This window comes from Triturus cristatus, chromosome 10 (assembly GCF_964204655.1).
Source record: "Triturus cristatus chromosome 10, aTriCri1.1, whole genome shotgun sequence".
Classification (NCBI taxonomy): Eukaryota; Metazoa; Chordata; class Amphibia; order Caudata; family Salamandridae; genus Triturus; species Triturus cristatus.
This window is the reverse complement of record NC_140593.1, coordinates 1,131,167,595-1,131,182,196: the sequence shown is the minus strand read 5'-3', so window position 1 is coordinate 1,131,182,196 and position 14,602 is coordinate 1,131,167,595. Positions and strand designations below refer to the sequence as shown.

Sequence of the window (14,602 nt, the reverse complement as noted above, 5' to 3'; positions counted from 1 at the left end):
TCCCCGGCCATATGGTACAGGTGAAAGCATGTGAATATACACTCCATACCCTGCCACCCTCCCGTCCTGATTTAAGTGTCACTACCTGCGGAAAGCATGTTCGGACACACTGATGCTGCGGCACCGGAAGGCATCGGCAGAGGAGAGTTCCTTCATTTCCTTAACTGGGGACGTGTTAGTCACGCCCTGTTTTACAGTTTTGGATATTCGCAAACTATCAAAGAAGTGTTAGAGCCACTCTCCCCAGAGCAACACACAAGCCATGGGAGGGGAGGAGGGGAGACGGCAAGGAGCACAGAGAGTCAAGCAGTGTAAGGGTAGACGTTGCAAGATCATCGGGTCAGTGTTGAGGGGGGTTCCAGAGAGGAGGGAAACAAAAGTACAAATGCCAGGAGGGAGAAAAAAAAGAGAAGAAATAAACTTGAAAGCAAAGTATTTCTCATAACATGAGCAAACCAAATACAAGAACTAAACATTTTATAGGACGTACATTAGTACAATTTGCAACAAAATGATGTAATGTATAAATGAGAATGGCATGCCTGGAATACCACCAAGACTCGCAAGCAGTTTCTGCTAAAGCAGCAGTTGTCCACAGTTAAAGTTGGGCTACATTACTACTGGTGTCTTCTCAGTTGGACACCCATATCATCAGGCCTGTGGGCAGAGGTGGGGGGTGTGTGTGTGTGTGTGTGGGGGGGGGGGGGGGGGGGGAGAAGAGACAGATGGAGAATATCTTCCTCAACGTCTCCGGTTGACGTTTTGACAAATGCCACTGGCCAGGGGAGTTGAGTTATAAGTAGCCAGTAGAGATCATACATGCATTGTGCTTAAGAGTGTACACTGAGGAGAGGCCACAATCACACCCAAACCTTAACAGAAAGCACAGCTTTCAACGTCCTATCCAAGAGTTTGGTCATTTTAAATTTATTTTATATGATATTCTTAAATGGAATATTGTGAACTAATTCATAATTAGGTAAAAGCCAAATACTACAGTATTCATCGCATGTAAAGACTAATGTCAAAGGTGAAGAAGGGACACCGAGAGGAACAGCAATTGAGTACATTTATGTTGTGTTACATCAGATTGGTCGCACACTGCTACACCTACCAGTCGTGTTCCCCCTATGCTCAAGAGTGCGTGCAAGTATGCGTGGCGTGTGCCATCCCTGGACACGTGTTTCGAGGTAGTTGCCTCTCGTCAGCAGGGAGTAGGAAAATGAGAGTGGGGTTGCTGTGTAAGCTGCTAAAAACATAATCAGGTCTAGTACCTCTCTTAGCGCGCAGGTGCGTAACGTTTTACTCGTGGCATAGGTGTACCCGCCGCTGTCACTACATTCTCCATAATCCTATGGGGCTATTTGCTAGTATGACGAGCGGTGTGCGACCCACTTCGCATTTTGTATTTAAAGCTCCCTGAGCTATGGGTTGACGAGCCCGGATCCCGCACCCGCGCGCCGTGAGAGGTACTATACCTGATAATTTTTGGCAGTCTACAGCACCCCGCATACGTACCTGCTCCCTGCTGACGAGAGGCAATTACCTCGAAACACGTGTCCAGGGATGGCATTTTAAACTTTTTACTCGTGGCATAGGTGTACCCGCCGCTGTCACTACATTCTCCAGAATCCTATGGGGCTATTTGCTAGTATGACGAGCGGTGTGCGACCCACTTCGCATTTTACATTTATGTTGTGCCCCTTTTATCTGTCTACTCACAAGAACATGTTAGTTGAGTTTAAGTAAAGGAGTCAGACAGTCTCACTTCTCAACAGCGGGTGAGGTTGAAAGCACTACATAATGTAAATAAGAGTGAAACAATATTCACCCAAAAAAGTCTCCCTGGGCTGTGTATTTTTCTTCTACAAATGTACTTCAAGAAAGAAGGAATATTTAGTTTAACTTTCAGCTTTATATAGTAATGCTACCACAACTGGAAGGACAACTCCAGCAGACCAGCAGAAAACACAACCGCACTTTACATTTCTCCGCCATTTAAATAAAGTAGTTATTTCTAAGCATTGTGCAGTATTCCAGCCATATGAAAAAATGCAAACTTAAAAATCCATAGAAAGACGCCAAGTATGGTAGAAGCAGAACATAAAATGCAAAGTTCATAAATGAGATGAAAGCAGTGATTCACTACAGAACTACACATAAGCGCTGGTAGGAAGTGCGTCCTAGTCTGCATTCGGAGGGCGAATGAGATCCTGATCAGCTGTTCCTGTCGATAAATAAATTCTCTTTGCGGAATTTCAAGTCAAAGGGAAAAGTCACTTTAATAGTTTCGCTTTAGAAAATCCTTTGGATAGATCTAAAGAGCCACTATGAAATGTACTTTAAACACTGGGCTGGACTGCCTTTAAGGTTCAGATTCCTAGCAGTGACAAGTGCTGTGCTGCAAACCTCTTTCCACTTGCGTCCATCGATTGAGGTTTCCTCCGCCTGACTCCCAGGGTACACTGGTATAATCGACTTACCTGGTCCCTCACAATTTCTAGATTGCAATCTGAGAACAAAACCGCACCAACAACTCTGTAAACCCAAATCTAAAAACATGGAATTACTACGTTATCAATTGGTAATCAAGCTGTTGTGCCCTTTTCTGGAGTACTTTTTACATCATCTAAAAAAAGTCAGATTAGACCCCTGGTCTGGAATGGTGATGCTGTCCATTAAGTAGTTTATATGCACGCTTCTTGGATACAAATATAGGAAGGTGCTCTTATAGCAGTATGGTATGATAACGATTAAATGATTTGGCAAGAATCAATTTTCTTACTCGTAGTAGATCACTTTTCAGTATTTTCAAAGAGTCAAGACAACCATGCTGCTAAGTGACAGGATAATCGCCTCCACACAGACGCTTGTGGAGAACACATTCAGAGCTAACCCGCTAGAAGGCTTGCTTTCAATTTCTTAGATTCCTGATCTCCTGTTCCGCGGATCTCATATTCTGTAGGTTGCCAGTGTGCTACCCCCTGAAGCCTGGTATAAAGTTATTCTCCCAGTATGAGAAACAATGACATCTTTTTACACTCAAAATATAAAGGTTATGAAAACAGCCCTTTAAACAACTAGCCAGTAGAGCTTGGTTGGCTTCAGCATGGACTATGATCTGCAAAATGCACATTGATGTATTTCTTCTAGCAATCAAATCACTGACACCGGGAGAAATGTTACCTTTTTGGTCTCTCATTCAGGCTTGTGCTGCGTGCCCTGAAACTTCCCTTCTCCGGAGTGTCGTCAAACGAGAGGAGCATATTTGAACGCAAACCCTAAAAAAAAAAATTGTGAAGCACATGAAATATACAGCTCAACTCACTAGAAGAAATCGTGAGTTTCAAACACCACCAGCAGTCATGCTTGCATTATGGTCTATGACCCCAAAGGACAGCTTATCTAGCCTATTCTGCCTTCTGTGACCACTAATATTCAACACTCGAAATTGGGAAAAGTGTTGATGTGTCAGACAAAAATTCATTTCAGATATTCTGATGTCATCCAATTGCATATGTATAAAAGACGTAGTCGCTGGATCACAAGCAAATTAGCAGTGGAACAATCTCTTCCTGCTCTACCAAATATTCAATAAGTCCCTTGTCAAGTAAAGGGAAAACTATCGGCTCATTCATAACCAACTGTGGTACATGTTAAATATCCACAACAAAATAAATATAGTTGGAGTAAAGGTTGAACATGCATTTCCACTACTCTGTTCTATTAGTCTTTCCTATTTTAACACTTACCCACTTTTTTTCACCTAGCTATACGGTCAGTCTGAAAGTCTGTATTTAAATAGGGATATTAATTATACTCATTAAAATCTAACAGACTTTATCAATACATTTAAACTTTGTTATATTTGAATTCCAATTGACAAAATGTAATTAAAAGAAATCTATTATTCGGTGAGGTAAAATTTGATGCTCCAGTGTCTGCAGAGAGAACCATGGGTGCAATTTCAAAGTTACTCAAAAAAAAAAAAAAAATCTAAATTTGACAAACATGGCCTGCTGTGTGTGCTTGCTCCCCTCTATCAGTGAAGATTCAAGATGGTTGGGTCGACCTGTCCAAATCTTTGGGATGAAGCCTTGGTATGCCCTCACCTGCAGAATGAGCTGCTCTTTCCTGGAAACTGGATTCCTGAAATCTTTAGCAGATTCGGACTGATCCACAGTGCTTGAGCACCAATTTTAAGTGGACAAACGGTGCCAAATGTATTGCAAGGTTTCAGCGTGAACTATCCTGGAACATACATTTGTAAAAAGTGCTAATGGGAGACAGTGAAGTCTCTGTTGGACTAGATGCTAAAGGTATCCAAAAACATCTGCTTTGACGAATGGCTTCAGCAGCATAGCACAAGAGAGAAATAGGAAATGCAGTTTTTCACTTTTCTCAGCAGTGAAGTTGTATTAAAACTGCCAGACCAGATCTGCAGAAGAAGAGACTTAAGATAGAACCTCGCCACTTCAGTAGAAGATGGGGGCATTCCACAGATGTAGTGAAGAGGCAGAGCTATTCTTCTGCAATGCACACAAGGAGATCAGTTGCCATGGGAACTTGGCTTCTCCACCTAGCTTTGTCTCACAGTGGCAATAGTATCCACTGTCTTTCAGGCATCAACATGTTTATTCATAAGGCTCTTGTCATAAAGGGGGGAGTTTGCAAGAAGGTGTAACGTCTATGACACACCACTTTTGAAGAAAATTCAAGAAATAGGGTGACACAAATGAGTCCTAGTTAAATACACAATTATCTGAAATTCCATCAAGCTGCCAGGAAACCAAACATCAACATGGACAAACATTCAAAGCCACAGCAAGGTAGTGGAAAAAGAGAGAAAGTCATTCAAGATTCATTTTAACTACCAGCTACGGGTCAATTTTGGAGTTAAGAGGAAACAGCAAATCAAGAGTGACAATTAAAACTCTGCCACTGCTTTAATACATTACAAGAGGAAATCTGAAAAACCTTGAAAAAACAACTAGCACCAACCATAAAGACCAGAATCAAAGACTAAGTATTTTAAGGTATGGGTATTGGAACATAGTACTTCACGGAAGGATTTACTATAATTGATTGATTACAATAAAGTATACCTTGGTAATATATGGCACAAAGTCTTTCCGGAAACATAGGCGGCATCGGATAAACCACATGGCTATCACGTGGTGTGCCAGGCAAACAATGTACTGGTTAAACCTAGAGAAGACAAACAGTAAATTATCATCATGCTAAAAAAACAGTAGCCACTTAAGTGATTAGGATTGGATACCTTGATTTCCAATCAGTTTGACATCTGTACCATCTCATATTGAACACGTCTCACCATGTGTTTCATAATTTAAACTGAGTCCTTTGAAAGAAAAGGGGTGCTCATTTTAACTCTAGTACTTTGTTAGCGAGCTAACTTGGGATGAAAACAAACAAAAAGGCATAGGACATCACTGCTTGACCCCAATCATGTGCTCAACCATTAGCCCAACCTACTTTCAGGTTAGATATTGCAGCGGTTCAGTTACATGAAGACCAACACCTCTGAAGCAGAGATTGGGCCGAAGGAGCTTCTGAAGCTTCTCATTCGACTGTGTGTAGTCCAGTGCTACGGATACAGAGGACGGTCACATAGGAATATCTGCCAGATGCAGGAACATAAGACACCTTTACATTGCTGCGTATAACTGTACATATATTATAGCTTTGTTGTTTGACAGCCTAGTTTTAGATTTCCTGGCCACCACAAGATTCTCAGGAAGCAGCTACAAGAAGGAGAATACTACTTACTCAGTATGCATCTGTTCTTGGCATGTAGAGCTGTAGATTCATATGCTTTAGCATAGATCGCCATCTGGTGTTGGGCCCGGATGTTTGCACTTTGTTTTTCTTCGAAGAAGTCTTTGTGGTCACAAGGTAGGTGACTCCTCCTTTCGGTGATAGTGCGCATGGGCATCGACTCCATCCTTAGATTGTTTTGCCGTAAGGGTGATGATGGTTAGTAAGAGTAGAAAGTGATGTCCATGTATAGTGTATCTGAGTAAGATAATACTGCAACAGGTAAAGGTACCCGGGGAGGCGGGTGGGTGCATATGAATCTACAGCTCTACATGCCAAGAACAGATGCATACTGGGTAAGTAGCATTTTCCGTTCCAGGCATGCGAGCTGTAGATCATATGCTTTAGCATAGACTATACAGTAGTTATCTCCAAAGCGGTGGCTAACCTGTATCTGTTGCTGTGGTCTGAAATAGTGTTCTTAAAACTGCCTGGCCCACACAAGCTTGTTGTTTTGCCAACACATCTACACAATAGTTCTTGGTGAATGTGTGTGGTGAGACCATGTTGCAGCTTTACAGATGTCATCCAAGGGTATGTTCCCTAAGAATGCCATAGAAGCCCGTAGTTTACGTGTAGAATGTGCTCTAGGGGGAATTGTTAAGGTGCGTTTAGCTTTGATCTAGCATATTTGGATGCACTTAACTATCCACCGTGCAATACCTGCTTTTGATATGGGATTGCCTTTGTGTGGTGGTGAAAAAGCAACAAAGAGTTGTTTGGTTTTCCTAAAAGATTTTAGTTCTTTCAGTGGAATATAGTATGGCTCTTTTTACATCCAGTTTGTGAAGAGCACGTTCTGCTACTGAGTCTGGTTGAGGAACAAACACGGGTAACTATACAGACTGGTTGAGATGAAAAGCAGAAACGACTTTGGGGAAAAAAAATTGGGTTAGTCCTAAGAACCACTTTATTTTGGTGAATTTGTAAAAATAGTTCTTGTATGGTTAGTGCCTTGAACTCACCAACTCTAAGAGATGTGATGACTATAAGGAAGTCAGAAACTGTAGTTCGTATTTGTGCAAAGCCTCAAATGGTGAGCCCATGAGTCTTGTAAGGACTATATTAAGACGTCACACAGGAGAAGGTGGAAGTCTAGGAGGTATGATTCTTTTGAGTCCTTCCATAAAGGCTTTGATAGCAGGTACACAAAACAAAGACAAAGCGTTGTCTGTTTTGCAGGTAAGCCGCAATTGCGGCAAGATGTAATCATATAGATGTATATGCTAAGTTAGCACGTTGTAGGTGTAACAGATAGCAAATGATGTTTTGAGTTGAAGCATCTAGCGGATTGATTTGATTTTTAGTACAGTAAATTGCAAATAGTTTCCATTTTGCTGTAAAGCATGCACTTGTGGTAGGGTGTCTAGCCTCTTTAATGACGTTCATGCAGTCTGGCAGGAGATTAAGGTAGCCAAACTCTAAGATTTCACGTGCCAGATCGCAAGGTTGAGTTGACTGGGAACTGGATTTCTTATCTCTCCATGGTTCTGAGTGATAAGCTTGGGGGAGAGGGGTAACTTTTGATGAGGAACAACTGATAGTTCCAACAGGGCTGTGCACCATGGTTGTTGAGCCCATGTGGGAGCAACTTGATCATCATGAGGGAATGCTGCTTGAGCTCCCGAACCACTAATGGAATTAGCGGGAGAGGTGGAAAAGTGTAAGCAAATTTCCCTGACCAATTCATCCATAGCGCATTGCATTTGGACAATGGGTGTGGGTACCTGGACGCGAAGTTTGGGCATTTTGCGTTGAGGTGTGTGGCAAACAGATCTATTTCTGGGTAGCCCTACATGTGGAAGAATGGGAGGAGTACTTGAGAATGTAGTTCCCATTCGTGGATCTGTTGTCTTTGACGACTGAGCAGATCGGCAATCTGATGGTTTACTCCTGGGAGATGTTCTGCAAGGAGATACATCTTTTGAGGTATGGCCCATCTCAATAGGCTTTGAGCTAGGTGTGAAAGCTGTAGAGAGTGTGTCCCCCATGCTTTTGTATGTAGTTCATTGCTGTCATATGGTGTGTACGGTTAGGACAGCTTTGCCTACAAGATGTAATTGAAAAGCTTTCAATGCCAGAAAAATTGCTAGCAGCTCCAGATGGTTTATGTGGAGTTTTTTTGTAGAGTCCACATGCCCTGAATGGTATGTTTTTGAAGATGAGCTCCCCAACCAGTGAGCCATGCGTCTGCTGTTAGCACTATCTGTGGAACCGGGTCGACGAATGGCGGCCCTTTGGAAAGGTTTTGTGTATTCCACCACTGCAGAGAGCGAAGGGTGCGGCCGTCTACCAACACCAGATCCGTTAACGGACCTTGAGCCTGGTTCCACTGATGTGCTAAGCATTCCTGTAGGGGACGCATTTGAAGTCTTGCGTAAGGAACGATTAGAAGCCATCATTCCGATCAACTGCGTGAACATTCGAGCTGGTAAGGAGTGTTGAGGCTGAAACTGTGATATCAGGATTTGCATGTTGCGTATCCTGACTGGGTTGGGGAATGCTAGAGCCTTGCAAGTGTCTATTGTGGCTCCTAGATACATTTGCGTGTTGGAGACGAGACTTGGTGAGGTTCACAGTGAATACTAAGTCATGAAGCAACTGAACTATTTTGTGAGTGTGGTGTATGCAACGGTGTTGTGACTTGGCTTTTATTAGTCAGTCGTCCAAGTAAGGGAAGACGTGAATGTGTTGTCTTCTTAAATGAGCTGCGACTACTGCCAGACACTTGGTGAAGACTCTGGGTGCTGTAGTTATCTCGAACGGAAGAACTTTGAACTGGTAACGTTGTCCGTCCACCACGAATCGGAGATATTTCCTGTGCGCCGGGTGAATGGGAATATGGAAGTAGGCGTCCTTTAAATCCAGAGTGGAAAGAAAGTCACCCTGCTGAAGTAATGGGAGCACCTGTTTTAGGGTGACCATGTGGAAGTGGTCTGATTGAATATAGAGGTTTAGCTGTCTGAGTTCCAGTATGGGCCTGAGAGAGCCGTCCTTTTTTGCGATCAAAAAGTATAGGGAGTACACTCCTGTCCCTTGTTGATATAAGTGGACTGGTTCGATCGCATGTTTTTGTAACAGAGAGAGGACCTCTTGTTTTAATAGGTTGAGATGTTCTGGTGACATTGCACGTTCTCTTAGAAGGGTCAGGCAATAACCATACTGGATAATTTGTATTACCCACTTCTCTGAAGTGATTGAATTACAGACAGGTAGGAACTGTGAGTCATCCCCCGACAGGTGTGGGATGATTGGGGGGTAGAGGAGGGAAGTCACTGCTTATTGGCAGGGGAAGTGTAGGTGGAATTAACTCGGTCTCTTGCCTTATTATTTCCTCTGTAGCCTCCTCGAAAATAACCTCTGGAGGAGGTAGACTGGTTGTTATTTTTATAAGAGGAGGAGGGATTCTCTGAAGACACTGTTTTTGAGGCACGCCTGTAAAAGGAGCGGCAAAAGGAAACCCTGTTAGAAGGCAATTGTAAGGCCCCCCTGGCCTTGGCAGTTTGTGTCTTTCTTAATTTTTTCTAGTGAAGTATCGACTGTTGGCCCAAAAAGATGTTCCTTATCAAAGGGCTGATTAAGTATGGAGGATTGGACCTCCTGCTTGAATCCACAGATTAGAAGTCAAGCGCGTCTGCGCATTAGTACGCTGGTGTTGAGGGCACGAGATGCTGTGTCTGCTGCATCTAGTGTACATTTTATGGAAGTGTTGGTGAAAAGCTTACCTTCCTGAATGAGATGGTTACCTTTGGTCTTCTACTCATTAGGCAAGTGTTGCATGAGTTTTTCCAACTCATCATAGTGAGCCCTATCGTAGCGTGCCAATAGGGCCTGAGCATTTGTAATACGCCAATGGTTAGCAGCCTGTGAAGCCACTCGTTTGCCTGAGGCATCAATGAGTTTCGACTCCTTATCAGGAGGGGGGGGGGGCATCGCCTGTAGTTTGAGTTAGCTCTCTAGCGGGCGTTAGATACAACAAGAGAGTCTAAGGGCAACTGGCCTTTTGTATATGCGGGGTCTGTAGGAACGGGTTTGTATTGGTTACCCACTCTAGGTGTGAGTATTCTGGCTCTAACTGACTCTTTGAATACCTAGTCTGTGTGTTTCAACAAGCCCTTGAGCATTGGCAAAGTATTGGTAGTCTTTTGTGAATGTGTAAATGTCTCCACTAGGAAATCCTCTTCTAGAGGGTCTGTAGGCAGCTCCACCCCGTGATATTGAGCAGTCCTGTTGATAAGTTGAGCAAAACCAAAGTTGTCATCAGGTGGGGAGCGTCTAGAGGAATACAGGTCAGGGTTGTTATTTTGATCTGGATCCTTATTATAATCTTCCCAGGGATCAGTGTCCTGTGGTATGTCTTGTGGTATAGCCTGATCTTCATCCTCATCCTCATCCCCATCCCCTTCATCCTGTGGGTCAGGTGAAAGTGGAGGTGGTGGTGAATTTGATGATGTAATCAGTAAATTGGGATTAGGAGTAGGAGAGGGAGGTATATAAGGGGGAGAAGGGTTAGTACCCATGTCCTTTTTCTTCAGAGGAATAGGAGATGGTGTCCAGTTTGAGGGTCAATACTAAGTCTCTTTTGTTTTGGATCCAAAACTGCGTCTTCAGATGGAGGTTCCTTGGAAGGAGTATCTTTCTCTTTAGGAGTAGATTTAGGCGTGGAAGAATTGGGCTGAGTCTTTGTACGTCAAATATTTTGAATCAGAGTGCTTAGTTTTAGCCTGTTTAGGGTGTAAAGGTTTCGGAGTGGCATGTTTCGTCTCTGAACTTTTCAGCGCGGAGTGTGTCGGCTCCGAGTTTTTAAGGTGTCGAGGATTTCGGGTCCGAGGATTTTTTGGACGATTTCGGATCCGAAGCTTTTGGCTTGGAGGATTTCAGTGCCAAAGGTGTCTTTGGTGCCGAAGGCGTAAGGTCTGGCACATATTTTGTTTTATGTTTCAGTGCCGAAGGTGATGGTTTGGCACCGGAATTGGGCCAGTTCGAGCCGGAGCCGGAAGGCTCGTCTTTATGTTTCATAGCAGGGCTGGAGGGTGGGGCATCTGAAACTTTTTCTTGGTGTCGACCCGAGCCCAAGGGCGAGGGTGATACCGGAGCCTTAGACTTTGTTTGCGTGGGCACATGGGGATTTGTACTCACAGTACGTTGACCCGGAGTGACGTTCAGGTCTTCCTCCATGTTGGAGTCAGCTTCGAACACATAGACCTGTTCTTCCTTGGCATCTGCGGCTGGACTTTGGTCTAGATCTTCTCCGAAGATGTCCGGTACGGAGCCGCTGCAGCGTTGCATCTCGTGGCGTCGAGCCACACGATCACGAATGGTCTTCGATCAGAATGATCGAAACTCTCCACAGTCCTTCTCGTTGTGTTCCGGGGATAAGCAGAAGTTGCAAACCTCGTGATGGTCTGTGCATGGAAACTTAGCACGACACCTGGGACATAGCTTGAATGAAGTCAGTTCCATGGACTGCTGCCGTGGTCGGCACGGGTAGGCCAGACGGCCCGCCTCGAAGTTTCCAATCAAGGGTTTTCACAATTTACACGATGCATGTCGAATGGGAAACTGCGATTGAAAGGCAATCCCGTCGGGGGTAGAGGATTGCGCGTCGAAGGGGTTCGAAAACGATACCGAACCGCAGCAATATCCATCTGAACCCGATGGTGGAAAAAAACTATCTAAGGATGGAGTCGATGCCCATGCACACGATCACCGAAATGAGAAGTCCCCTACCTCGTGACTACAAAGACTTCTTCGAAGAAAAACAAAGTGCAAACATCCGGGCCCAACACCAGATGGCAATCTATGCTAAAGCATATGATCGGCAGCTCATATGCCTCGAACAAGCCTTTACCTTAAATTTGGGATCCTGCTTGGTTTGGGTAATGGATCTTGGGAAAGTAAGGTATGTTTACATTCCTCAGAAAACGTCTCTGCCACTAATTTGGAAGACCAGACCTATCAGTTAACAAATCTGATACATTGTATGTTAGTCTGACATTTCTGCTCCATTGATTAAGCTTGTAACCTGAATCCTTCTGAGAAGTACAGAGCTGACCTCAACAACCCCCATGAGTTAAGAGGTTTGAGGGAGCTTCTCTGACAGAGGGTGGTAGGCATTTCTGGTTTTCATTGCAAATCACAGAAATGCATTTGTTTGTTCACCTGTTGGTAAAGTCGTTTTCTTCTAAAGGTAATAAGTGACTGAACATTACCATTCTTAACTATTATTTGCTGTCACCCTACATTCAGAGTTTCTACAGCCTCCAACTCCTGTAGTAAGCTTTGACTGCTAAATCTTGCTGCTCCGAGAGTCAAGTGCTTGATCATTTCAAATGAATTGCAACAGTATTGTTGGTCCAGGCAACGTTAGAAACAACCTACAACCCCCAAAAAAGACACATTCATATAAAAAGCAAGAATGATTCTGGGATTGCTAGAAAACAGTGCAGGGGGAAATGAGAGGAAAGATATGAGTGGATAAAATAATTTTATAGAAACGGCAGCCTTGGTTTAGGGATAAATCTATATACTTGAAGTGGGTGGTATGCTTTGGTATCTCTATTTTTAGGAGACTGCTGTATTACAACAACCCACACTCTAGATTATCATAACTAATGGAGGAAGTAATATTTCTGTGAAGTCACAAGACAATTACATTTTTGATTTCTGAAGCATTTCCAGCTTTTTTTTAAAAAGACATTAAGGCCTAGGTTCTTGCAGTGGATAACACTTACAGGTTTCTAAATACAATTCTAAAAAAACATTCTAACCTTGCATGCACTCTGTGGAGAGCAGCAGCCGTGGACATTTTTCTTTCCGATTTGTTAAGTAAACGTTTTTAGGCCAGTCGGCTCTTCATTTTTAGGTGTTTGCTCTTGAAGACCTACAATATCAGTAGCTGAAAGACTTTGGGTGATCCGTTTACTTACCACTGGTTTACTTTATTGCTAATCTCATTTGCTTGCTTCTAATAGGATTGCTTTACTTCCATTCTTGTTTTTCCTTCAAACGAAGCATTCTTTTGATTGGTCTTCTATTATCTCCCAATGTTTATATTCTGGGAACAAATCTTTCAGCACTCAGTATGAATGTGTGATTCTTGCTCTCTCCATCGTGTGCTGCTTCCACACTGAAATTCCCCCTCTTCACTGCTTTCCGTGTTGCTCCTGTAAGAAAGTGGATTTCTGTTGCAGTAACCCCCCCCCCCCTTTTTTTGCCTGATAACTGATGCACTTTTCCTTGTTGTGCCCTGGGCTCCAGCCAATCAGGTGCCCAGGGCCTGTGTTCCTTCCCTAAAAACTGCCTAACAGCCAAAACCCAATTGGTATCTCTGGTCACCTGTCAGCCCCTGGTAAATGGTACCCTAGGTGCCCAGGGCCTTGTGACCAGAGAAGGCCACTAAGGGCAGCACCACTTATTGTGCCACCCTTAGAGGCCCTGTACCCTGACACACACACACACACTGCCTTTGCAGGCTGAGTGTCTGGGTGCAGAACAAAACAAAGTCGACATGGCACACATCCCTGTGTGCCATGCCCACAACACACACTGCCCTGGCATACCTCAGTCACCCCTCTAGCTGGGTGCCCTATGCCAGAGGTGTGGGCACAGGTGCATGAGCCCTGTGCCCCTACAGTACCCAGGTCCATTCCTGGGAACTGCAAGTGCAGTGCTGCCATTAAGAGTATATGGTGCTGGGAGGTAGTCAACACGATGGCTACACTGAAGACTGAGAAGTTTGGTATCAAACTGCTCAGCACAGTAAACCCACACTAATGCCAGTGTGGAATTTACTGCAAGATGCACGACAGAGGGCATCTTAGAGATGCCCCCTGAACCTAACCTACAATCCAATTCTTGTCTGAGGGGCTGCCTAGGCTGCCACACAGCAGACAAGTTGCTGGACCCCTGGGTAGAGAGCCATCTGCTCTCCTGGGCCTGCAACAATGCACATCCTGGGTGAGGTGCGAAGTCTTCTCCCTCAGGATGGGCAGGGGAAGCTTCAAAGGCATTCCGCCTTTGTGACCTTCTCCAGGCCACTTGCTGTACCCAGCAACTGGCCCCTACCGGTTCTCAATCCCCTCTCTGACGGGAAGACTGGCTGAAAACCCCAAGGAAGGACAGGGGGTGTGCCAGCCTCTGCCAACCCCACCCCTCAGGTCGGGGAGGCGAGGTGAAGAACGTCCCCGGGCTCTCGCCATCTTGAAGATGGGGAGCCCTGCTCAATCAGGACTAGGCCACTGCCCCCCTCCCACAGGTGAGTCGCAAGATAGGGGGTGTACCCACCCCAGGGCAGGGACACAGTGGTCCCTGCCCCTTACCTACCTGTAACGCCCCTAAATTTAGTATTTAGGGCCACCCTGAACCTTCCTTCCTCAGATCCCGATTCAACAACAAGCAAGAAGATCACGAAAGCAGAAGACCCGCCGCGCAGCTGCTAACAAAAGGACAAGGACAACATCAACTGACTTGGCCCCAGCCCTACCGGCCTGTTGATCCTTGAACCTGCTCCTGTGGAACTCCGGCGCCTTCAGTGGTCAGCAACCTCAAAAACCCCGGAGGACCTGACCACCTTGAGACTCTACCAAGACTGGGACTCCCACGAGCAGTGGCTCTGCTCAAAGCAAATTGCTAACCCCGGAACCACGAACCCTGCACACTCTGCACCTGCCAAGCCTGGCCTGTGCTGGAGTGAACAAAGACCCCGAGGACGTCCCCCCGGTGACTGTGACCCCGACTCCGGCACCCAAGAACTCACCAAGAC

The 14,602-nt window shown here is 44.8% G+C and overlaps 1 protein-coding gene across 4 annotated transcripts in view; it reads right to left on the bottom strand.

Annotated features, from left to right (window-relative positions):
* TSC2 (TSC complex subunit 2) overlaps positions 1-14,602 on the bottom strand; it is a 243,100-nt gene that overhangs the window by 78,340 nt on the left and 150,158 nt on the right. For 2 of the 4 annotated variants that reach the window (XM_085629402.1, XM_085629403.1), the window contains exons 24-26: positions 5,106-5,208; positions 3,187-3,281; positions 86-214 (exon numbers count right to left, since the gene is read on the bottom strand). In XM_085629402.1, coding sequence (XP_085485528.1) covers positions 86-214; positions 3,187-3,281; positions 5,106-5,208 — 327 coding nt within the window. The remainder of the gene's footprint in view (positions 1-85; positions 215-3,186; positions 3,282-5,105; positions 5,209-14,602) is intronic. The other 2 variants (XM_085629404.1, XM_085629405.1) reach the window with 1 other exon arrangement.